Consider the following 25,854-nt stretch of genomic DNA (forward strand, 5'->3'; position numbering starts at 1 on the left):
TGGTCTGGGTCAGGGGGGCGGTCGGCCGGTCTAGATCTAGGGGGCCGGTCGGCCGGTCTGGGTCTGGGGGGCCGGTCGGCCGGTCTGGGTCTGGGGGGCCGGTCGGCCGGTCTGGGTCAGAGGGGCCAGTAGGCCGGTCTGGGACTTTTCCCAGGGAGGACTGAGCAGTGGACACTCCTTGGGAACTTGTCTTTGAGGGCGCCGGCTGAGAGTCCGTGGTGGATCCCAGGGAGGACTGTTCAGTGCATACTCCCTGGGCATCCGTCTCAACAGGCGCCGGCTGGGGGTCCGAGGCAGAACCCAGGGAGGACTGTTCAGTGCACACTCCATGGGCGTCCGCCTCCACAGGCGCCGGCTGGGGATCCGTATCATTGGCGGGAGCCGGCGGCTGGGGATCCACTTCGTCGGCGGGAGCCGGCGGCTGGGGGTCCGCCTTGTCGTCGGCGGGAGTCGGCGGCTGGGGGTCCGCGGCTGGGGGTCCGCCTCGTCGGCGGCGGGAGCCGGCGGCTGGGGGTCCGCCTCGAAGGTGGGAGCTGGCTGGAGATCCATGGTGGCTCCCACGGAGGACTGTCCAGTGGCAACTCCCTGGGAGACAGTATGTGGTTGCGCCGGCTGGGGAATGCTGGGTGCCAGCTGGGGGTCCACGTCGGCGGCAGTCGGCGGCTGGGGGTTCGTGTCGGCGGGCACTGGCTCTCTGGGGGGGAATCAGGGAGGCCTGCAGGATCGCCTCCAGTCGGTAGACCTCTCGGATAGTCGCAGCCACGCTTGGGACCCTCACGGTCCACGGCTGGCCTGCCACGGCGTTCCGCATGAGGGCACAGATGGTCAGTTGGCGCCCCACGTCTGCAGTTTTGCCCAGCTCCAACAAAAAACGACTGAGGCCGTATTCCAGCCGGCGTAGAACCGTCCAGCGTTCCCCAATGTCCGCTGGGCCCATGCTGCGCTCTGCTGGGTCCTTGACTGGTTGGATCATTCTGTTATGGTGCAGGAAGGAGGACCCAAATGCAGAGCAGTAGGAGAGAACTAAAGCAGAGTTTATTGCAGTTAACAGTCCAACCAAACACAGGGAACAAAACCAAAATCCAAGAATCCACAATCCAAAACGGGGGGAAGGCGATGGAAAGGCAGGGTAAACGTCACGAGGAAAAACTCACGGGGAAAACAGGAACAAGCAGTCACAGTCGGGCAGGAAGGCAGGAGAAAAGACAAACAACATACCACATGAACTGGCAATGCTGACAGGTCACAGGACGACAGCAAACAGGCAAACAAAACTAGAATGATTCAACAAGAGACAAAGGAAACACTGGGGTTAAATACAGGAGGTAATGAGGTAACGGGGAACAGGTGAGACATCAGGTGAATCACATTGGGGCGGGGCTGGACAATCAGACAAACAAAGTGAAGCTAGACAAGCCTAGACACGACAAGACAGGAAGCTGACTATCAAAATAACAGGAAGTAGAACAAACAGACACTTACCGGGAATCACAACACAGAGAACCACACAGGACTGGGGAGAAAACAGAGACAAGAACACAGGGAAGGCCAAACGGGGAAAATAACCCCCAACAAAACCCCAAACCACAACAGATACAATAAATAACTGAATGGACAAACTGAAATGAAAATTAAGAATGCACAACGATATAAAAAATGAAGAATGAATAAAAAATGCACAATTAAAAAGATTTGAAGACCTGAAAGAAATGCTTATGCATTCAAATTCAGTATCAAAACACAAGATAAAAGGACATAAAGACCTGATCAGGCCAGTGATCATTGAGAAGCATCTGATTTATATAATCCAAAATAATCTTGAGATCAGTCAGGAGAAGAGCATGTGTCATACTCTTTCAAATAACTTCTGTTATGTTTTTATTGTTTCGGTTCTTTATTTCCTGCAACTGTACATGCTTAGACACACTGTGTGACGGAACATCCTAAATAAATACTTACATAACTGGCAGCATTAGGCAATGTTTAGAGAGCGTGGTGAAGATAAGTGAGTGTGAGCGCAGGATGTAACATATATGGCATATTGCTCACTCTAGCTAAAGCTGTAATCACTGTTTATAAACGGGTGATTTTTTTTGTTTTAGGGTTGCTGAAGCACTCCTAAACTTGAGCCCGGCACCTCTAAAAAAGAATTGCTAAAAACAAACAAAAAAAACTAAACTTTAACTAAGTTAAACTATTGTGAGTTAGGGGGTTCTGCTCTGGGACATGCAAAGTTAGCACAGTAGAGTAACGTTTGAAAAAATTGCGTGAACCCCTAAAGCTTTGATCCTAGAATCGCACCTGTCTGTAAAAGAGGTATCAGTATTTTAAAGTTCACACAGGAACTTGAGAGTGTTGTGTCGTGCACGTCCTAATTTTGATTGTTTGTCAAATTGTTTGTCTACATGTTTTCCCAGTGATTGAAATATGTCAGGTGACCACCAGGAACATTTTTAAACTTGTCAACGGCTCCTGCAGTTCCACAAAGCGGAGGCAGAGGTCAGGATGTAAGTGTGGGAGTGGATGAGGGGGGAAATGGGGGTTTGGAGAGAGGTGAGTAAGAGATGAGTCAACAGTCCTCCACTATAAGATGTCCTGATGAAGCCCAACAGTGGCATACACACAGACATCCAGCCAAGGTAAGGTCAACTTTCTTCTCCATCTCATTCACACTCTTGGGCTTCAACTCTTCCATCTTTTTGCTGTGCTCACAGTCACGCTTGGGCTGTCAGCATTTACCAGTGCATCGCTTTGTTTAACTGCTTTTTGAAGTACATTTGAATGATGGATTCATTTCTAAAAACATACACATTTGTAAAAGTGTGACAGTGTGCCTTCTGTCTATTCTTCACAGAGGATGTAGCAGAGGTTTGGAAAACAGGGGGTTGAGAACAATAGTGTTGGTCAAAGTTAGTGAACTTTGTATCTGTTACACAGTCAGGATTTCCCAGGTGTCTCTTTCGCCAATATTTGCTGCCATAATCAAACATATTGAGTAAATGACTGGAAGGAAGCATGTGTGTTATGTAGACAATGACTACTTGTGGAAGAAGTATTGAGATCCTTCACTTAAAAGTACTAATACCACTTTAAAAATACTCTGTTTCAAGTAAAAGGCTAACATTGAAGGTGTTACTTAGTAAAAGTATGTAAGAATCGTCAGGAAAATTTACTTAAAGTATGAAAAATAAAAGTACTCAAAGCAGAAAAATCCTCACACTTTAGAAACTGGAAATGATCAAACAGTTCTGTCAATCAACTTTAATCGGCTAGTCATTTCAGCTGTAGTTGTAGGCCTGATAATTGTTGGATAGTTTAATTTACAATAAAGCGTATTTTGTAAACGACATGTCGTTTGTGTGCAAAAATCTTTAATTTGTAAGGAACTAGTAACTAAAGCTGTCAGATTTATGTGGTTGAGTAAAAAGCACAATATTTCTCTCTGAAATGTAGCAGAGTGGAAGTAGAAAGTGGCATGAGAAGTAAAGACGCAATTAAAATTCCTCAAATTTGTACTTAAATACAGTACATAGGTAAATCTACTAACAGTGGTTCCTAACCTTGTTGGAGGTACTGACCCCCACCAGTTTCATATGCGCGTTCACCGAACCCTTCTGATGATGGCCATGATGATTTGTGATGGTGTCATCACGAGTCATATGAGTCGGGTGTGTGTCTTGACCTCCGCCGAACCCCTGAGACTGACTCACCGAACCCCTGGGGTTCGATCGGACCCAGGTAAAAGACCCACTGCACTAAAAGAAAGAATAACCTACATCCTCTTTTCTCCTAGGAATACCAGTGCTATTCTGAGTTTGGTAAATCCAGAGAAATACTACAAATATGGAATACACTTTGGCCCTGCTGTTTTCTCTGCTGCATGTTTTGAGCGTGGGGACAGCTGCTCCTCTGCCAGTGGAAGTAGTGAAGATGAGATCAAAAGTGAAATGGATGGCTGATCAGCTGGTGGTTAGGCTGAATAAAGATTTCCAGGTAATCTTTGTGCTTCTGTTTGTGATAACGCTGAATCTCAAGTATTTACAAAAGTTTTTGACTGAATCCTGATCTCTCTCTCTTGCTGCAGGTCCCTACCGGTCTGACGCTGGAGAACCCGCGGATGATCTGGATGGACTTTCCTCCATAATGACAGTCTTGGAGGGTTACAACAGCCTGATCTCTGACACATTCGACTGGATCCCCCAGGTCAAGTCTGATATCTCGTCACTGACGGGTTACCTCGATGAGTGGAGGCAAGGCCACTGTAGTGAGCAGCGGCCAAAGCCGTCAGTGCCGGGGCCGCTCCAAGAGCTACAGAGTCAAAAGTTAAAGTATATTCACACCGTGAGCATCGAGGCTCTCATGAGAGTGAAGGAGTTTCTCCATATGCTACTGAAAAATCTGGATCATCTTGAGACTTGCTGAAAGACTGACATTAGGACCAATATTTGCAAGTTGCTATCCTCATATTTGGACAAAATTTGTCATGTCTGCATCAGTGATGTCTAATTTCTCACCTTGCAAAGTTGAACTTTTGCAATGTGTTTTGAAGGAAATGTATTCTTGAACACTCTTATTTATATACTTATTAATTTATACACTCTACTTAGAAAAGATTTAGTTTGTAACATTGTCTTCTCATCAGGATGTAAGCAGCAAAAGTGTAGTTTCCTCAGAATTATTTCTATGCAAAGTATTCTATGTTTTGCACATAAATATAAATCATAGATTTGTATTGGGACACCACTGTTGCATCAAAAAAGAGCTCTTGGTGAAAACTATGGACCTCTTTAATAATTCACTCATGCAGCACAATCAGCAGGCTGGTTGCAGCCAAAGGAAACGTCACGATGAGCAGTGAGGTCATACCTGGTAAATCCTGAAAACCAGGTCGAAACTTGCCAAAAAGAAAAAAAAAAGAAAAAAAAAGGTTGAAACCTGCCAAGAAAAACAGGTGCATTTATATGGCAGGAAGGACAAAGGGCAACCTTCGTTTCAGTGGAATATCTCCCGCTCTTCCAAAATGGTTATTTATATCGGTAGATGATATTTTATAGATATTTTTGTAGGTTTTTTTACTACTGTATTTAAACTAAATAAATATTTAACAAAAATATGAATTGTGATATGTAGTTTGTCAGTGCCATGTGAAGGATGAGAGGGATCTGAATGAAGTAAAAAAGACACGTACACCAGGTCAATATACAGTGACATTTGTGGGTGTTGTATTCAAGGTTCATGAGCAGGAAGTGTTTATCCAGAGCCATCAGCTTATGATTAACATGGTTTAAAACTACTACTGAAAACAGTGAATGTAATGGAAACGGTGATAACAAACTGACATGTCTGTGAATCCAACAAATATGGATTTCAGACTAAAAGATAAAGATTAAACAAACACAAATTCAAGGGTTTTTATATATATATATATATATTCATAAAAAGCCAAAGTACATGAAAAACTATTTTGACATTATTCAGTTTGTTTTATTCGTGAAAAACAAACAACGTAGGCATGGACAACAGCAATGAAGGAACAGAAAGAACAACATGGCATCATGGCTTTGCGTAAACATACACACCAACTTTCATAAGTTAGGTGGCATGCTATCTGTACAAATTATGAGCTATCTGCGTGTATGTCCACGCTGTATGCAGGAGACAGCGGTCTGCAACGTCACAGCGTTAACATACACGCCACGGGGCACTTTCTGAAGCCACGAGGCTACGTGTTATCCCGAGTCTATGTCTGTTTTAGGAAAACAAGAAACACGGTTGGGATTGGAAAAAGAAGACCAGGTTGGGTTTAGTAAAACAACAACGGGGCTGGCTTTAGGAAACGCCACACGCGTGATACTAACACCGCTCTCCTGGTTGAAAGTCCTCTTTCACACGTCAATAATGGCCTAGAAATTGGCGTGTCATACATACGCCATTTCATGAGATCAGTCCGGGATGAATGAAGTTAAGGGATAGTAAAGTTTCACACATGGGTGTATACTCTACAATACACCCATGTGACACATTTATGAGAACCATTGAACAACTTCAGAATGTGGTTTGAAGAGGTCCTCTGTTGTGCTCGCCTTTCAAAACATTTTCTCACTCACACAGACAACGACATACTGGACACACAGCATTAACTATCAAACCACTTGTTTCTTTTGATATTGGTGCTCTTGTCACCGTTACCCATCAGTTTCTTCTTGTACTGCTCCACCAGGCTGTCAAAACGGTCTCCGTCCCTTCTCTTGAATTGCTTCTTTGCTGCTTTAACCTTCAGGAAAGCAACGAAATAAACAGTCATGTGGTGCTTACAGGACAGCGCTGACAACGCATCACCAAACTCACGCACGGTTTCAAAAAACGTATAAATAGTAAAGTCTAGTTCAATAGTACTGCTGGCAGAGATAAGGTCCAAAGTAAGATGTGTGATCATGATGGCAATGCTTAGTATTTGTCCAACGCATCTCATGACATCAAAAGATGGAAAAAAGGTAGTGTTGCATTTTTAAAATTGTATGACTTTATAATCTTTAAATTTAATAAGCCACATTTGAAAAATTTGTGAAAAGGGCTCTTTGGAAAGTGCCGATCGCACAGATATCAAAATAGCCCTAAAAGTGTCCACGTTAAGCGATTGGGTAGCAAGCATGGCAGTTAAAGGCTGGTTCAACTTCCCTTTAACTGCAATGCCTATTTAAACTTATTCCATCTAGATAGAACACGTTTAAAATTTACAAAAAAATCTTACTACAATTCCACTTGGTGGCAGCAAAGCATTCAATTTTATACTGACTGAAAGAAATAACTGCTCTGTCTTCAATGAATGTGGTGTAACCTCTTTATGCTTTGTTTCAGTCTATCTTTGTTATACAGTTGTCAGTGTTATTGTTTTGATTTGGTTTTGGCAAGTTTCTTGTCAAGTTAGAGTCAGACAGATTCCAGAGCTTTATTGGTGTTGAAATGTGTCTTGAGGTTACCCGAATGTAACAAAATATGTACTGACAAAGCCACTGTTTTAGTAGTTTCCAATAAATCAGTGCATCAGTAGCTACTCTTTGTTGTAAGATGTTTTGTGAACATGGCCCGAGATCCCAAATAAGCATATACATTAGAGCATGTGTGAACCTGGTTTCTGGGACGTATGGGCTTTTCCATCTGTTGTCTTTGACGGTCCTTCCTGTTGGATCCAGGCCTTGCTTTCTTGGGTGGCGGGGCCTGTTGCTTTCCCTTGTCACGCATTCTGCAAAAGGAAAAAACATTTGCATCTGTAACTTGATCCGTAGCCTGATGCCCACTGTTGAGTCACAGGTTTGTCAAAAGTTTACCCATTTTGAAGGGCTGTTTTGTAACCTGACAGGGTTCGTGAAGACCCGACAAAAACTAGCAACTAATATGTGGAAGTTAATGGGGATAAACACACGCAAGAAGTACCAGGGCAAAATAGCCAAAGAACTTTTCTAAAGTTAAAAAACATGAAAAGCTAGATCATTTCCCTCTGGTTATTGCACATACTAGTTGCATTAATGCAAAAGAGGAGCAGATTTCTCTCATGTTTATTTTTCAACCGCTTATCTACAGGAGGACAATGGAAATAAGCCTTATCGCTTCATTGTTTTTATCCCCTGTGATTTGCGATGTATGTAATGAATGCAGTGCAGTGTTATATGTGTTTTAATCATCAAATAAAATCAATCAATCTAAAGTTCTTTATTATTTTAGGCACATCCTCAAAATGAATTATGGGGGTGTCATGATTCTCCAAATCCAAAATTTGATTTAATTTTTATGGTCTGATTCAGGTCAATTTTCAATTTAAACATTTATTTTTTTAGCAGTGCCAGCAATGCCCTAATAAGAGCCACTACATAAGGTACTTCACAACAGTTTCTCAGAGTTTACGAGTTCCAATTGAATAAACCGTGAGTTTAACGAGAGGGACTTGAATGCACCATGAAGTACTGTCAGAGTCCACGAGATTTACTTTGTTTGTTAATATAAACCAAAAGGGAAGGCAAAATGTTGTAAAACCGGCTTTTATTGTTTTATCAGTGGCCACGGTGTCTGAAAAAGTGCAGCTGCAGAATATCGGTAAGCTAACGTTGAACTGCGTCTTTAGCTGTGTGGTGCCTGCCGGTAAGCTACACTTTGTGTTTTTTCTTTCTCCAGATGTGCGCAAGTAGCCAAAATATTGACACCCCTAAAGTGTCACAAATTATACTTTCAAGATTCATCTGCTTAAAGTTACACTGTGTAAGAACTTCTCCCAATTAGGTGAGATTGTTTATGACAACCAACTGAATATTACTTTCTAGCCCTTTCCATTCCGAGTACATTTTAACGCAAAATTAGCTCTCTTCATTGTTTACACGCAACTCTTCTAGCCACTCCAATATTAACTTTGGTCGGGGTGTTTTGCCTGTCGCATTGTCATTTTAATTCTCTTCCTCACTTCCCTGGTGATCTCCCTTTTGCATTCGTCATGGTGCCACTGAGTGTAAGAAGGCGAAAGGCAGAGGTATGTCCTTCTTTGGCTAATGTATTTTAAAGATGGAGGCACAACATGGCGGCTGTCATTCGAGCGACTCGCTCTTATGTATTCTGAATGATTCTAAATGGTAGATCTACGCTTAAAAGAATACTTGGATTAGTTGGTGGAAGTAATTACACATGGAGCACATATTTGTGAAATAACAAAAGTTTTTTTTGCTGAGAATCAACTCAAAACATTACACATTCTAGGTTTAAGCACTGAGTGGCACACAGTGCATTGAAAACAGGACACTAGTAAAGTTTATAGAAGTGTACCTGATCTTAGGTCCTCGATGGGTAGGAAATGTAAGAACCTTCTTTCGTTTCTTTCCGTTCTCCAAATCCACATGCTCAACTTCAGGTTTGGTCTGGAAGCCCAAATAGCGGCTGCCTTGTTTCTGGCTTTGAGAAGGAGCTGGTAAACACAGGAAAGTAGACAATCAAAATGATGTAAGAAAAAAAAAAAAGATGTCTAAAGGCTATGTTTAGTTCAGTGTGTCAATATAAATACGGTTTCTCCACAGCCCTAGTGTGCTGTATAGTATCTTAGCTGTGACAAGAGAACAGCAACCCATTTGAGCCCATCTGCATTAGACCCTCAAGTCCACTTTCCTAATATGTTTCTTCAACTTGTTTTCATACCTCTCTCTGTTCCTGTCTGCTCTGATGAGGAGTGTGCTTCATTTCCCCCTTTCCTGGGTCCTTTTCCATCTCCAGCTGTCTCGGGCTGAGGTTTCGATCCTCCTTTAAAAGGCCGATTTTTGAATAATTCCTGCAAATGTATCCGCTGAGTTACTTTCTATTTAGTAAAAAAAAACATTTTTCGATCTGAACGAGGATTCTAAGGATGTAACTATCACACACATTTATACAAACAGACCTTATTTTTTTGATGCCGCAGTTCCTTTATTTTCAGTTTTCTTGAGTCCTCCAGGGAGAACTCAACAATAGGTCTCTGCAGGATGACAGGAAAATATAATCCAGTGTGGCAAGCAAAACCAAAAACACCAGAATGTGTAGTCTTAAGATTCTAAGAGTAAATAAATAAAAGCAGCAACAAAGCTCCTTTGAAAACACACAACCATTCTGTTGCAAAAAGTACCTTGTGTGAGCCAAAGATGTCAGGGTTGTTGTTAAGGTAACGAAGTGTGCTGAGAGCATGTTCATGGTCCTGGAACTGGACAAAGCCATAACCTAACGATTGTCCATTATTCACCTGACCCTTCTCTGGCTTCTTGTCGTACATCACCCGACACTATATGGAGGGAAACAACACACACACACAACACACACACACACACACACACACACACACACACACACACACACACACACACCACACCACACAACACACACACACAACACACACACACACACACACACACACACACACACACACACACACACACACACACACACACACAGTGTTGATGCACTTAATTCCACATAAACACAATAAATAAAAATGACAACAACACCCCCTACTGGGCACACAGACACAATGTTTTAATTTTATGATAGCCAACATTCATAAGTACTACTCAGACAAAGCATTCCAGGAATGGTTTAACAAAGCGGCAAATGACTGATACCTGCTATAATAATGCAGCTAGAATATTTAACAGTATGTCATATTGTTTCTCACCTCTGTGATGCGGACTCCCTTGCTTCCTTTTACTGCTTGGAGGCAAAGTGCTTTGAGTTTTTTATTGTCCACTGACTTGGGCAAGTTATGGACACACAGACGATTCTTTGACACAAACACACTAATGTCCCGAAGCTTGGTCCTCTTTATTTCTTCGAACTAAGGGAAGTGGACGACAATAAAGATAGGCATGGACATATGAGTAATTCGAGAGATGATGAGACAAACTAGCATGAAAGCATGCATTCAAAATCATTCTGCAAGTGGAAACATCTTAAAAATGGTTAATGAAAAATGAACTCACTCTGGTTCTCTTGATCATATCCGCTTCAGGCACGCCCTCGGCAGCCTTGGTTCCAGCACGGATCACTGCGTGAGGAGGTCAGAAGAGAATATCATGATGTATAAAAACAGATTCATAAGCAATTCAGCAAACAAGTGTGACAAATAAACCTATGTCAATACTTATATGAATACATAGCTCATAAAACAGATATGACTTTCCTCAATTAATGTTAACCTTGGTTCACAGCTGTGTGTGTAAAACTGTAAAATCAGCGTGAAGCGATACTTTAATACTGACAGGGAATCAAGTTACTCTGTGTAAGGTGGAAGGGTCACTAAAAGAGTTGAGCGACAGAACTGACAGGTGTCAAAAAAAAAAAAAAAAAGAGCAGGAAATGAGTTTACTCACATCCCTCTCTGGCCAGGTACAGGTTCCTGGTGCCCGTTTCTACTTTGACTTTGTTCACTTTCAGCTTGGAAGCATCCTCTCTGCTCACCGCTGACACAATCAACAGCTTTCTGCCATCTACACGGATGCCACCATTCTGCATCAAATAACCCAATGTTACAACAAGACAGTAATATCATTGCATTGCAGAAACAGGAAAACAGATTTATGTCATGCTATTAATAAAGACGGATACAGGAAATGTTTATAGTTAATTATTCAGCAGGTATTACCTCTGCCTCCTCCTGTGCCGCAGCTATGCATTTGTCTGCAGCCACTTTAGTCTTAAACTGAGCAAAAGCACAACCTGGTAAAACAACAAATCCAAAATAAGTCAATCAACCTGTATCGGCACCACAGAGAAGAGTGTTTCACTAAAGCACTGCTGACTCACCTTTTGAATGTCCTGTGTCTGCGTGGAGAACAACCTTTATGTAGTTAAGCTCTCCGTACTTAAGGAGAACTTCCTCCAGACCATCTTCCTCTGTGTCAAAGGACAGGTTCCTAAATGAGCCAGGAGTAAGATGAACAAACATGGTGATGCGATGATAAGTTAGTATGAATGCATGGATCATTTGAATAAGATAAACAAAAGCAGGTTTAAGATGAAGAAGTGAGAAAAACTGCAAACCTGATGAAAATTGTCCGGCCCTCTTTCACATCTGACGGGAGAAGTTTCTTTGAGGCTTTCTTTTTAGCTTTAGACATAAGAGTAGCAGACAAGCAGCGCTGAAATAACATTTTTAACTGACACTTATTTAGATGAAAAATATAAAAAACATAAGCAGAGATGGATACCTGATTCATCTTCTGTGCCGTCCTCATCCTCCTCGTCTTCCTCTTCATCCTGACTCTCATCTGGACCATCATTTGACTCAAGGCTACTCTTATCATCGTCATCGTCATCTCCCTCCTGGGACACATCACCATCCTCTCCTTCTTCATCATCATCGTCCTCCTCCTCCTCTTCCTCTTCACTGTCTTCTTCCTCACTATCATCTGATTGGGATTCTTCCACCTGTTGCACAGCTGGTTTGGAAGGGACTCTGTGGAAAAATTAAATTAACCAGTTAGGTAACCAGCTTTATCACCTGGTTGCATGTTAACACAGGTACACATATTTGAGAGTCACACTTTTTCTTCTCTGGTGCTGCTTGTGGCGTTTCTTCATCCTCCTCTTCAGTGTCACTTTTTGTGACCGACTGTTTTGCAGTTGCCTCAGCATTCTTATTTCCTATGAGATAAACAAAACAGTGTTAAATATTTAAATTTTTACTTTAATCTAGACATATGTGCCAACACATTTCCACCGTGGTGGACAATAAAGATATATTCTATGCTATGAACGGCTGTTAGAAGACAAAATGTCTTGTAAATGGTCATTTTTAATCTATAGTGGATAATAAAAACAAGTTTTTTTTCCCTTGCAGATGAAAAATACTGGATATTACCTGGACTGGAGGACAGCTGTGTGGCAATAAACTTGTCCTTAGGCACAGCCCAGTCAATTGCTACCTGCCGACCTGTAAATGAAACAATAACCTTTATAAAAAAAAAAACATATTTACATGATACGAACTGAATTAAAACAAATTTCCTAAATTGAGATACCAACAATGAAATGTGATTCTCACACAACCGCAAAGTGTCACACTCACTAACCTTTTATCTCCTTAAGGTTCATAGCTTTAAGCGCTATTGCTGCCTCAGACACATTTTTAAAAAGGACAAATGCAAAACCTCGCATCTTCCCGTCTAGAAAGAAAAAACATAAGAACAAATCGTATGAACCCACTCGATGGTCACGCAACAACCCAAGGTGTTGTCTGGCTTATTTGTGCATTCAGTAAAAATTAAAACCATTTTATACCAGGTTTGAGGGGAATTTTGGCCTCGAGAACTGTTCCAAACTCGGATAAAACTTGCTTCAGATCATCTTCTGAGCACTGCAACACAAGACATGTCATGTGTTACAGGTCAAAACCCCATTAACAGAAGAAGGTCAGAGATGGACTAAAAAGTATGCTCGTCAGTTGCTGCATACCATGTAGCGTACTGTACCTTAAAACTAAGGTTCCTTATAATGAGTCTAGCTTTCAGATGGGTTTTCCTGAAGCCTTTGGATTTCTGCTCATTTCCCTTTGGTGCTGCAGCTGGCTCTATAGGTGCTAGATAACAGACATAAACAAGGTTATCAAGTAGACATGGCGTGAGAGCACTCCCACTTGCTCGTTTTTGGACATGCATTTGTACACACACCTGTTTTCCTTTTGTCTCTTATTTTCTTCTTCGCCACTGATATGGAAAGTTTCTTTCCGTCGTATTCTTTTATTTCTTTCATTGCACGTTGTGCATCTTCCTGCATGGAATATGTAACATAGCCAAATCCTCGACATTTTTCTGTGCCTGGTTTATAAACAAAAACAGATGAATTATTGTTTACACTAATGTAATTGTACTGAGAGTATTTACCGGTGAGTCAGTCTGTAGGACCTAACGTATTAACAGTTAAGAGTACATTTTATAAATGCATTATTTAGTAAAAATGAAAGTGACATCACCTGTCTCTCTGACCACGAAGCATTGCTTTACAGGACCAATTTCAGAGAATATTTCCTCTAGGCGTTCATTTGTAGCTGAAGCTGGTAGAGAACCAACGAATATGGTCTGCGCTGGCATGGCTCTCCGCTGCCTAGCTAACTTTAGCTGTTAGCTCGCTAGTGTTAATGTAAAAACTCACAAACTGATGTCTTAATTTTTAACAATCCCGTATTGGATGTTATTATCAAACTATTCGATATCAAACGAATCGGCAAAAATAATACATTCTCGAGACATGTTAAACATGAACATAACTAGCTTCAAGATGAACTCGCATGTTTACATCGTGGATGTACGTGGGCCGCCATCTTGGAAAGTAAACGGAAATGGTCTCGAACCTATACTTCGCATTTACTTGCAGAAAACCGGTTAGTGCCGCCGCCTACCGTCCCGGAGGAAAAACTACGAATCCCATTATTGGTTGGTTGGACCTGTTACTGTAAACATGGACGGCTGGCCAATAGCAGTGTGTGAATGCTATTAAAGGGCGGGTTTTGGTGTGGCCATAGTGGGATTAGCAATGTCGCGTCCGGAGGTTGCAATCTCGCTCAAAGTTATGTAATTATTAATCTGAAATAAATACAACAAAATGAGTTATCTGTGTATGATGATCATATAATAGATAGATACATAGATAGATAACTGGAATCTCAACAAATACTAACTAGAAAATTCCGCAGGAAATGTTGACAGTGTGCCTACTACTTGATGCACATCTGAATAACACTGGCTAACTGTAAATCTGCTGTTTGATATGTCCTGAAAAGTGAGGACAACACAGGCTAGAGTAAAGAGTCTCCATGATAGGAGGTGTCAGAACTTGTTGCTATGGTGATTTCCGCAGGGGAGACAGTATCTTTAAAGGGTCGAAAAATGTCCATTTAATTATAATAATTATACCTCTTAAGATTGATCTGTAATTCAAAAATCGAGATTCCTAATGGCAAAATATACGAGATACGTTGTTTTGAGCTGTGTTAAGCAATTTCCTGAAGATTTCCCATTAAAGTTTATGGGAAAGATTGGGGTGTTTTTTTTGCAGATTTCACGCGACAAATCTTTTAGAAAAGTTTAGCACACCTTCCCAAATCTTTTCACATTTTATTTTTTGGGGTTGATTTTTGGGCCATGCTCGGGACTGTAACGGGACAAAGTGAGGGAATAATTGGGGGGGGCTTAATACTTGGCAGTTTGCTCTACTGCACGCATCGGACACTGAAAAAATACAAAAAAACCTTAAAAATAGAAATTCTGGAGATTTTGCAAAAATGCAAAAGTATAAACTTTAAAATATAGAGACTTTTAAAACAAAAACCTTAAACAGCCCATTCAAAAATTTGTAAAACGCTTTACAAGTCTAACATTTTACTTACAGTTTGTGAAAGCCCCAAATGAAACGGGTTTACTATGGGGCCATTATCCCCTTCCCGCTAAAGGGCCGTAAACTCTTGGTATATTGTGGTGTTTTGTTCAGCACTGTCAAGGAACACTAACCTGTCAATTCTTGAGGAAGAAGACATATTCTTTTAATCAATGGTATATCATTAAAATAATCAAGTACCTGGAGTTGTTTGTTTAAATGTGAAATGTTGTGTGGTGATACAAAAATATTGTTTGGCTTAAAGTAGAAAACAGTACATGCACAACAGCTTCTGGAAAAACCCCGCAGTTTTGCTACAACAATGATACTGAAGGTAGGGAAAAAACTCCTTTTTTGACTATTGGCATATGACCTATAGTGTGTTAGTGTACCTGGCTTTCATTTTTTGTTTCAGAAAGCTCCAAATCAACCTACACCTCTTGTAGACCGACTAGAGTTTGCTGAGACGAGGCTCTGTGTGTCCGAACTTGGACAGACTGATTCGCAATATTACTAGAAACCAAAGTTGATTTGTTTTTTATACTTTAGAACTACAACCAAAAAAACAACATTTTTACTCAACCCCAAAAATTTCTTTCAAAGTTTTTTGCTCAAATTACCCATAATTTTATATACCTACTGTTCAGATGTACTTTTTAAGCACATTGAGTTTCCAGTGCTATGTAAATAAAATAGCCTGGCCCTAGTTAATGATGCCTAGAACAAATGTGCGTTTGGCTCTCTCTGTTCACATCTTTAATTTTAAGTCTCAAAATAGCATTTAAGAAATTCTTTGGGAAAATTTGGGCTGGAGCCAGGGCTTATTATGTGCGCTTTTTTTATAAGTTTGGTTTAACAAAAAGGGCAATTTTTTTTTTTTAAATTTTTTATTTTTTTTAAGAGTCTTATTTCCTGACACGGGAATGTAGCCCAAAAGTCTTTGACTAAAATGAATCTACAACTGTTCTGAAAATTGATTAATCAATCGTTTGTTTTAGTCATTAAAGAAATAATGACAAACATTTGCTGGTTCCAGCTTCTCCGATGTGAGGATTTGATTTGATGATACATGATGGGAAATGGAAAATCTTTGGAATTTTTACTATTGGTCAGACAAAAAAAAAAAAAAAAAAAAAAGACATTGAGGAAACCACTGTGGCGATTTTGGGGAAACAACTTTTCCCATTATTTTCAGATATTTTAATCGAGAAAACATAACGCATTTCATATTTATTTTACCGTGGAATCGCACAATATTGCATTTGTTGTTAAATATTTAACACTGTTGTTCTTCTTCATGAACATATTTAAATTCAGCAAGGTGTCATAGTGCTTTGGACCCAGTGTTAAAGGGCTGCTGTTAGCTCAAAGCCCCAGATGCATGCAAACTTTAAACCCTGTAGCTAAAAATCATATTACGGCACAACGGAAAGAAAGCTTCATGAATCTTCATCCAAACTACATCAATAAACATGATTAAATTAATTGTGAACATGTCACACTAGCACCCCATTTTGTAACTGTATTGTTACTCCACCTACCCCAAAGTAATTAGGGCCCGAGCCCCGACAGGCGGCGAAGCCCTATTGGAACTAAAGGAATTTGGGGCCCGAGCGCCGACAGGGGGCGAAGGCCCTATTTGGAACTGAAGGAATTATTATTATTCTTTTCCGTCAAATGAATTGCCTTTTTGGAGGACTTATCATATTCAAAAACTCACCAAATTTGGCGGTCGCATCAGGTCTGGTGAAAATTTACGTATTTAATGGTTTCGGGAATAGGCGCAAAAAAAAATGGCTCGCTAGCGCCACCTACAATATTACGAAAATTCAGCCCCTGCACTACGTTTAACGTAGAGTCACGAAACTTGGTACACATATGTAGCATGGCAGGCGGACATAAAACTCCATGGTCGCCCCCCCTAAACCCAACAGGAAGTCCGCCATTTTGTTTTGAATGTGCGAAATTAGTGCGATTTTTCCCATTTCCACATGTCGTACTTTAACGACTCCTCCTAGAGCTTTCGTCCGATCAGCTTCAACTTGGTGTGTGTCATCTTAACATGTTAACGATGAAAGTTATTAAAGAAAAACTTTTCGTCATAGGGCGTGGCCGTGGCGGGGCGGCCATTTTGTGCAATTCGCCACCGAAACAGGAAGTGGTGTAACTCGAGCGTACGTTGTCCGATTAGCTCGAAACTTTCCACGATTCATCAGAGTCCGCCCTGACAACCTCTACACGCCGCCATTGGCTCAAAGTCATAGCGCCCCCTAGTGGCAACAGGAAGTAGGCCTAAAAGACAAGGTGCTATACTTTAACGAACTCCTCCTAGAGATTTCATCCGATCAACTTCAAACTTGGTGTATCATCCTAAGATGTTACCGATGAAAGTTATTAAAAGAAAAACTTTTCGTCATACGGTGTGGGCGTGGCATGGCGGCCATTTTGGGTGTTTAGCGATGAAGATGAAATTGGCTGTAACTACGTGTACGTTGTCGTATCTGCTTGAATTTCCCACAAACACCAAGAGTCCCGCCTGAGGACACCTACAGCCAATATGGACTTTTGGAGATAAGCGCACCATCTGGCAACAGAAATATGCCTCTGACAGGAAGTGAGTGTAACTTGAGTGTACATTGTCCAATTGCCTTGAAACTTTTCAGATTCATCAGAGTCCGCCCCTGACAACATCTACATCCCAAATTCGCTCAAAGTCATAGGCGCCCCTAGTGGCAACAGGAAGTAGTTCTAAAGACAAGGTGCTATACTTTAACGACTCCTCCAGAGATTTAATCAGATCGACTTCAAATTCAGTCTGAGCCCATCTTAAGATGTTGAAGATGAAAAGTTATTAAAAGAAAACTTTTCCGTTAAACGGTGTGGGCGTGGCAATTTGGCGGCCATTTTTGGTGTTTAGCGATCACTGTTAAAATGGCTGTAACTACAGTGTACTTGTCAATCTGGTTTTGAAACTTTCAGGATTCATCAGAGCCCGTCCCTGACGACATCTACACGCCGCTATTGGCTCAAGTCATAGCGCCCCCTAGGGGAAACAGGAAGTGGCCTAAAGACAACGTGCTATACTTTTTACGAACCCCCTCCTAGAGATTTCATCCGATCATTTTCAAACTTGGTCTGTATCATCTCAGATGTTACCGATGAAAGTTTATTAAAAGAAAAACTTTTCGTCATGCGGTGTGGGCGGGCATGGTGGCCTTTTGAGTGTTTAGGAATGAAGAATTAAGTGCTGTAACTACAGTGTACGTTGTCGGATCTGCTTGAATTTCCCACAAACCCAAGAGGTCCCGCCGAGGACACCTACAGGCCCAAAAGGAGTTTTGGGATAGCGCCACCATCTAGCAACAAGAAATATGCCTTTGGACAAACATCATCCGTTTTCATGAAACTTTGAATTGTGTGGTCTACATGTGATAGTGAGGCGGCCCCCTTTTTATGACCACGCCCAGTCACGTAGGCCACGCCCCTTTTATACCATTTGAACCGTTGTAACATAGATACTTTTGTGAGGTACATTGAACTCGCAGAGACTTCCTTTTTATTGGTGAGTTTGACCCCCCCCCATGATGCGGCCACGCCCCTTTCCAGATAAGGAGCTGTATGACGTATAGGCTTGTGTGAGGTATCAAAGACTCAGCATAGACTCCTTTTCTTGGTGATGTTTGACCCGCCCCTTTAGATGCGGCCACGCCCCCTTTCACAGATAGTGACCTGTATGACGTATAGGCTTGTGTGAGGTATCATTGAATCAGCAGAGACTTCCTTTTTTATTGTGATGTTTTAAAACCCCCCCCTTATGATGCGGCCACGCCCCCTTTCACGGATAATGACCTGTATGGGCGTATAGGCTTGTGTGAGGTATCAGTGAACCCGCAGGGAGTTCACTTTTCATTGGCGACGATTTTCAGGGTACGAGTGACGCGCAAATGCGCGGCGCAAGGAGAGGCGTCGCCAGTAACCCCGAATGGCGCGGGTTAGCGAGGGCCCTCCATCGCTGCTTGCGCTTTTAAATTATTCTTTATTATTATTTTCCGTCAAATGAATTGCCTTTTTGGGGACTTATCATATTTAAAAACTCACCCCAAATTTGGCGGTCGCATCAAGTCTGGTGAAAATTTACGTATTTTAAATTTTTCGGGAATAGGCGCACAAAATGGCTCGCTAGCGCCAACCTACAATATTAGAAAAATTTAGCCCCGGGACTATGTTTAACGTAGATCACGAAACTTGGTAAAAATATGTAGCATGGCAGGGCGAACATAAAATCCATGGTAGCTCCCCCCTAAACCCACAGGAAATCCACCATTTGTTTTGAATGTGCGAAATTTGTGCGTTTTGGCCATTTCCCCATGTCGTACTTTAACGAACTCCTCCTAGAGCTTTCGTCCGACATCTTCAAAAATTTGGGGTGTGTCACTTAACATGTTAACCCATGAAAAGTTATTAAAAGAAAAACTTTCGTCATAGGGCGTGGCCGTGGCGGGCGGCCATTTTGTGCAATTTGCCAAACCCAAACAGGAAGTGGGGGGTAACTCGAGCGTAGTTGTCCAATTAGCTCGAAACCTTTTACGATCTCAGAGTGCCCCTGGCGACATCTACACGCCGCTATTGGGGTCAAAGTCATAGCGCCCCCTAGGCAACAGGAAGTAGGCCAAAAGACAAGGTGCTATACTTTAAACGAAAATCCTCCTAGAGATTTCATCCAAACATCTTCAACTTTGGGTGTATCATCCTAAGATGTTACCGATGAAAAGTTATTAAAAGAAAAACTTTTCGTCATACGGTGTGGGCGTGGCATGGCGGCCATTTTGGGTGTTTAGCAATGAAGATGAAATTGGCTGTAACTACAGTGTACGTTGTCGTATCTGCTTGAAATTTCCCACAAACACCAAGAGTCCAGGCCTGACGACACCTACAGGCCTATATGGACTTTTGGAGATAGCGCCACCATCTGGCAACAGGAAATATAGCTTATTACAGGAAGTGAGTGTAACTTGAGTGTACATTGTCCGATTTTCTCAAAACTTTCCAGGTTTCATCAGAGTCCTTCCCTGACGACATCTACACGCCAAAATTCGCTCAAAGTCATAGCGCCCCCTAGTGGCAACAGCAAGTATTTCTAAAAGACAAGGTGCTATACTTTAACGAACTCCTCCTAGAGATTTCATCCGATCAACTTCAAACTTGGTCTGTATCATCTCAAGATGTTACCGATGAAAAGTTATTAAAAGAAAAACTTTTCGTCATACGGTGTGGGCGTGGCATGACGGCCATTTTGAGTGTTCAGCGATCACTGAGAAAGTGGCTGTAACTACAGTGTACGTTGTCGTATCTGCTTGAAATTTCCCACAAACACCAAGAGTCCAGGCCTGAGGACACCTACAGGCCAATATGGACTTTTGGAGATAGCGCCACCATCTGGCAACAAGAAATATGCCTTATATGACAAACATCATCCGATTTACATGAAACTTAGAATGTGTTGTCTACATGTGATACTGAGGCGGCCCCTATATTATGACCACGCCCAGTCACCCAGGCCACGCCCCCTTTCATAACATTTGAACCGTTATAGGTACAGTCTTGTGTGAGATGCCATAGAACTCAGCAGAGACTTCCTTTTTTATTGGTGATGTTTGACACGCCCCCTTATGTTGCGGCCACGCCCCCTTCCACAGATAGTGACCTGTATGGCGTATAGGCTTGTGTAAGGTATCAATGAACTCAGCAGAGACTTCCTTTTTTATTGGTGATGTTTGACACGCCCCCTTATGATGCGGCCACGCCCCCTTCCACAGATAGTGACCTGTATGACGTATAGGCTTGTGTAAGGTATCAATGAACTCAGCAGGGACTTCTTTTTTTATTGGTGATGTTTGACCCACCCCACTATTATGCGGCCACGCCCCTTTCACAGATAATGACTTGTATGACGTATAGGCTTGTGTAAGTATCAATGAACTGAGCAGGGACTTCCTTTTTTATTGGTGACGTTTGACCCACCCCAATATGATGCGCCACGCCCCCTTTCAAGGATAATGAGCTGTATGACGTATAGGCTTGTGTGAGGTATCAATGAACTCAGCAGAGACTTCCTTTTTTATTGGTGATGTCTGACACGCCCCCTTATGATGCGGCCACGCCCCCTTTCACAGATAATGACCTGTATGACGTATAGCTTGTGTAAGGTATCAATGAACTCAGCAGAGACTTCCTTTTTTATTGGTGAGTTTTAACCCCCCCAATATGATGCGGCCACGCCCCTTTCACAGATAATGACTTTATGACGTATAGGCTTGTGTGAGGTATCAATGAATCAGCAGGGAGTTCACTTTTCATGGCGACGATTTTCAGCGTACGAGTGATGCTTATTGCGCGGTCGCAAGGAGAGGCGTCCGCCAGTAACCCCGACTGGCGCGGGTTAGCGAGGGCCCTCCATCGCTGCTTGCAGCTTTAATTGGTGTATATGCTTCCTCTCGGCAATATTATTAGCAAACACTCAATTAACTTTCACTGTTATGCGGATGACACACAATTATACTTGTCAATCAAGTCCGACAAAACCAGTCAGTTAACTAAACTTCAAGTATGCATTAAAGATATAAAATCCTGGATGACCTGTAATTTTCCGATGTTAAATTAAATAAATGTATTTCACCCAAAACAGAAAACAAGCAAAGTCAAGTGAATATGGCTTTGTGTTGTTATTTCATCGCGATTAATTGTATTGCCATAGTTAACTCGCAATTCAAGTTTTTTTTTTTTTTTTTTTAAACTGAAAACAACATTGTTATAAAGTCCAATGTAGTGTTCAATTTCACACGTAGTATTCTCACTTTGAGCAGTCATTCTCACTTGGAGCAAATAATCTCTCACACAATGTAACACAAAGAAGGATGAAGAAAGAAAAAAAAAGGATGGGAAAAAAAAAAAACCTGACGAAGGAGCGGGGAATTCGGGGCAGCTGTGTGCTTGGCCATCAAGTGGTATTTCTGGTATTTAGCGCAGTTCACAACGACAAAACACAAAGATCACTCAGGTCTCGTCAAATGGAACATTTTGGAAACTTTTAAAAAGTAAACGTCCGATCCAAAATCTTATTGGCAACCATTTCGTCATCTCACTCAAAACGTAACGTTGCTACTCTTGCAAGCCCAAATAGGTGTGTGCAGTGTGCCTGCTGTTTTGTTTCTGTCTAACTAGATCCGGTGTGGTGTTGTAGTTTTTCTAACCTTACTAGTTGTTGAAACAGCATGTGACAAAAAACTAAAAAAGTTTGCTAGGCCAAAAAGAACGTTAAACTCGCAGTAAAAGAAAATTTACGCTGTTAAAATGGGTTTGTGTTAAACGCGGTTAATGGCGCGTTTAACTGACAGCACTAAAAATGATCTTACATCTTGGCCTTTAGAGGGGAAAAGTGAAGTGAGTGGAGGAACATGTGTAGGGTGGTCAGATACTCTTGTTGGTGTCTCTTAAGGTGACCTGCATGTGTAGAGTCCTCCCACTTCTTCGCTGTGATGTCCATCCCACGCTTCTGCCAGTGATCAATCAACTCCTTCATGGCTTGTGGGTCGCTCAATGCATCATTCTCGCAAAAGAAGAACAGTGCAGGAGCGGTGATGGGATTGTTCAAAAACACATTAAAGCCTTTGTTATAGTAATCCACCGTCTGGCGTCTGAACATACCAAAGTACAACTGGCTTACTTGTTTTACCAGTCTCTCCCAATTTGGAAATACAGTCTTAGATAGACCTGGACAGAGAGGGGAAAAAAAAAAAAAAAAAAAATCACACTTCATTCATTTTCACTGAATAGCATTCACTCATATTCAACCATGTATCACTTCTTGTATAAACATCCTAGTTTGGTTCTAGCAAGTATGATTGTGCACAATGGACACCAATGAAATAAAATTGATGCGTGTGTTAACTGCAAAAAAGAGGTGTCTAAAAACAAGATAAAAACACTAAATCTGAGCGAAAAGGTATTCAAAACAAATTAAATTATCTGTCCATGCAGCAAGATAATTTCACTCGACAAGCTTGCTTGATTTAAGATCATAGTGTAAAGTTGAACACTTAAAATAAGATAAACACAAGATAAATTATCCAACACTTCTGAATCCAAGTTGTTGTTTTTTTTTTTATCTTGGTAAGAATCAAATAATTTGCAGTGTCACTGCTGAACTGACCTATGGTCATTGTATCCACAGAGCCCACCACCAGGCTATCGTAAACTTGGCCTTTGATCCTCTGTGTGAGCGCCTGATATTTCTGTGTGTCCTGGGACACATGTACCAGCAGCTGAGCAAATGTGTAGCCACCGATAGAGAAGGCATGGACAAGCAGTGGGCGGGACACAAAGCGTTCACTCTGGAGCAACTCTAGCAACCACTTTCCCTTATCCAGACCCCAGCGAGGCCACAGGAAATCTTGCACCTTGTGTAAAACAAGCACAAAGAAAACAGAATGCTGATGAAACATCATTTGGCTTTAGGCAGTTTGAGTTAAGAGCCCATCCTATCCCTGTACTGTCACAGATCATAGAAGTTACAGACCCCTGTGGGGTTTTCTTGTAAATGAACAAAAGTTACTAACTAAAACACATTGTGTGTGTGTGTGTGTGTGTGTGTGTGTGTGTGTGTGTGTGTGTGTGTATCCGTCCTTCAGGTCTACCAAACATGTTGAATACATTTCCCTGCCCACACAACGTTTACAAAACCATGTTTCTTAAAAGTTGGAAACCTGCATTGTTTACAGCGATGTTTATTAGCTCTAACCCATCTTCTTCCCTCACTTTGTTGGCGCATTGCCACGTACTTTGGTGCGCCACCTGTACATCAGTGAATACAGGCATAAAGTCTGTGATGCATATCCCCCAAGGCCATAAGACCACAATTAAAGACCAGACTGACTTACAACCTATGCAACAAAGAATCATTTAAAATTCACCTTTACTCCACTAAAGGCAGATGTCTTAGTTGTTGTTATATGTGGGTATGGGGGTCGTTTAAGGTATTCATGCTTAACTCATACATCCATGAGGTTCACAATAAACTATTGTGGTTACAAACACACACACACGGGCTTTTAAATCGTACTTAATTGTGTTACTTAATCTTTGGAAAGCCAACGAAACATATACGGTACATGCACGGATGATACGCATCTATTTTCTTTATTATGAAAAAAACAGCATCTCCCTATATCTAAGAATTACCTAACTTAGTGAAAGGGCATCCACAGGTATGCATCACAAATCCTAATAATACAATTGAGTCATCATGAAGTTTTGACGTATAACTAACAGTTCTATGTGGTTGTGATACAAAGCACTGACTATGTGTAAACTCCATTGTGTAATGTTGTAATTCTCACTGATTTATACTGTCGTTATCTTACCTCACTCTCCACTACAAGCACATCAAAGCCAGTGCGGAAGTAGATTTCACAATATTTGGCCACTGCTTGAGGACGCGAACCCAACCACGGCAGTATCAGCATAAGGGGTGTATGGTCTTCAGAGGCTTTGGTCTGACATCTTGAGACTGGAGATGCCGATTCATTAATGTAGAAGGTCACATTCTTACAGATGCGGTGGGCATTGATGCCTCTGCTCAGGAGCACCCTGCCCAACATGGTACCGTCTCTCGCTAGGCTTTCCACTGGATGAAATGTGAAAAGTGTCTCTAAAAAAAGAGAAGAAAAGGAAAACAAGGGGACAGGAAGGAAAAATTAGAAAAACAATGGCCGTAAAAATGACAATGAGAAGGCTACCAACATTACTAATGGAAAAAAAACCTATTAATATAGCTAGTTATACTATTTGTAGCCAAGTGTTTTAAGTTACTGAAGAGTCAACGTAACACTACGCTAACGCTATCTAGCTAACGCTAAACTCGCAGGCTGGTTAGCGTTAGCTGTGTTAAGAATACACAATTTTTCACTAGTTAGCTAGCAAACTAACGTAAGTTATCATCCGTATTCCAATAGGACTAGCTGTATAAACATTTTGGCTTGTTGAAGGGATCTACACATTTAGCTCCAGAGGCATTTTGACGGACGTGACATTCAAAATCGCCAGGACACCGTATCAAAGATCCTTTAAACTAGAGTTTTTTCAAGATTTCTTCCAAATTATTTACCCAACATGTGTCAATCAATCTTTGATTTGCGTGTAAGAACTGCCCCCAGAGACAGGTTCCAATCAGGATTATCTTATCATTTCACGCATTACGGGACGTGTACTTACTGCGTCGAAAGTGTCCGGAATACAGTGAGTCTACGTTAACTTGATCCACATACGAACTTCATTTTTTCTGCTGGCTGAGTTACTAACCTGCTTTTAGTTTTGTGCCAGCGATACTCGTTAATGACAGATCAGAGCTGTTTCCAAAATGCATAATTTCCCACAATTACCAGTAACGCTAGTGAGCAGTTTTCTTTTTATGTTAAAACTTCAACAACTTCTTCTTCTTCTACTTCTTCTTCTTCTTCTTCTTCTTCTTCTTCTTCTTCTTCTTCTTCTATGGGGTTTTCCATGGGTTTTACGGCAGCCGGCATCCAACAAGTTGCATTGCTGCCATCTATGGAATTAGCACCTTAGTGCACTTACATCCTGCTCTACAGCCCAGTGTCTATTCAAAATGTGAAAAAACAACTTTTTCCCCTCCCGCTTGACCCTACTTCTAAAATACCTTTCAAAGATTCTTTCAAAGCTAATTTCTCGCATTTCTCTGGGTAGATCTTGTCTTTGGCGGTCATAATAGAGAGGCTCATGCCTCTATATTGTTTCTGTTTAGAGTATGTATATATTGTGTATATATTAGTGTGTATATTTCTGTTTTGGTTGATATGTATGTGTAAGCACAGTGTGAGTAACAATGCTCCAAAGACAAATTCCTCGAATGTGTCCTCATACCTGGCGAATAAAGCTGATTCTGATTCTGATTCTGATTTCTACAAG

At 41.5% G+C, this 25,854-nt stretch overlaps 3 protein-coding genes and 1 long non-coding RNA gene across 7 annotated transcripts; 2 read left to right on the forward strand and 2 right to left on the reverse strand.

Annotated features, from left to right (window-relative positions):
• The first annotated feature begins 810 nt into the window (after positions 1–810).
• LOC116694726 (uncharacterized) lies at positions 811–16,367 on the forward strand. Its single transcript, XR_004333251.1, has 3 exons — positions 811–824; positions 5,593–5,596; positions 16,243–16,367. It is a non-coding gene; the product is annotated as an uncharacterized LOC116694726 (long non-coding RNA).
• lepa (leptin a) lies at positions 2,555–4,900 on the forward strand. Its single transcript, XM_032524583.1, is given in 4 exon segments — positions 2,555–2,639; positions 3,794–3,993; positions 4,085–4,106; positions 4,109–4,900. Coding segments are annotated over 3 exon segments (486 nt in total). The 5' UTR covers positions 2,555–2,639; positions 3,794–3,843; the 3' UTR covers positions 4,423–4,900.
• rbm28 (RNA binding motif protein 28) lies at positions 5,574–13,841 on the reverse strand. Its single transcript, XM_032524526.1, has 20 exons — positions 13,472–13,841; positions 13,170–13,316; positions 12,972–13,078; positions 12,781–12,856; positions 12,573–12,665; positions 12,362–12,433; positions 12,045–12,144; positions 11,709–11,956; positions 11,542–11,608; positions 11,305–11,414; positions 11,144–11,217; positions 10,872–11,007; positions 10,482–10,546; positions 10,178–10,336; positions 9,635–9,787; positions 9,413–9,487; positions 9,175–9,304; positions 8,809–8,947; positions 7,129–7,243; positions 5,574–6,274 (listed from the first exon to the last, which is right to left on the reverse strand). Exons 1-20 carry the CDS (start codon positions 13,587–13,589, stop codon positions 6,137–6,139), a joined length of 2,322 nt encoding a protein of 773 aa, XP_032380417.1. The 5' UTR covers positions 13,590–13,841; the 3' UTR covers positions 5,574–6,136.
• Positions 16,368–21,354: 4,987 nt separating the features above from the next.
• Positions 21,355–25,356, reverse strand: si:dkey-5i3.5 (uncharacterized). 4 transcript variants are annotated; one of them, XM_032524567.1, is made up of 5 exons: positions 25,228–25,356; positions 24,291–24,577; positions 23,081–23,327; positions 22,271–22,641; positions 21,355–21,597 (listed from the first exon to the last, which is right to left on the reverse strand). In XM_032524567.1, the coding sequence occupies exons 1-4, from the start codon at positions 25,289–25,291 to the stop codon at positions 22,280–22,282; spliced, it is 960 nt and encodes a 319-aa protein (XP_032380458.1). In that variant the 5' UTR covers positions 25,292–25,356; the 3' UTR covers positions 21,355–21,597; positions 22,271–22,279. The 4 variants fall into 4 exon arrangements, with proteins under 4 accessions (XP_032380458.1, XP_032380457.1, XP_032380459.1 ...); XM_032524566.1 differs by having other exon boundaries at positions 21,355–22,641; XM_032524568.1 differs by having other exon boundaries at positions 21,355–22,641; positions 24,291–24,553; positions 25,141–25,342.
• Positions 25,357–25,854: the final 498 nt, after the last annotated feature.

The sequence above is a fragment of the Etheostoma spectabile genome, chromosome 8 (assembly GCF_008692095.1).
Source record: "Etheostoma spectabile isolate EspeVRDwgs_2016 chromosome 8, UIUC_Espe_1.0, whole genome shotgun sequence".
In the NCBI taxonomy this organism is placed as follows: domain Eukaryota; kingdom Metazoa; phylum Chordata; class Actinopteri; order Perciformes; family Percidae; genus Etheostoma; species Etheostoma spectabile.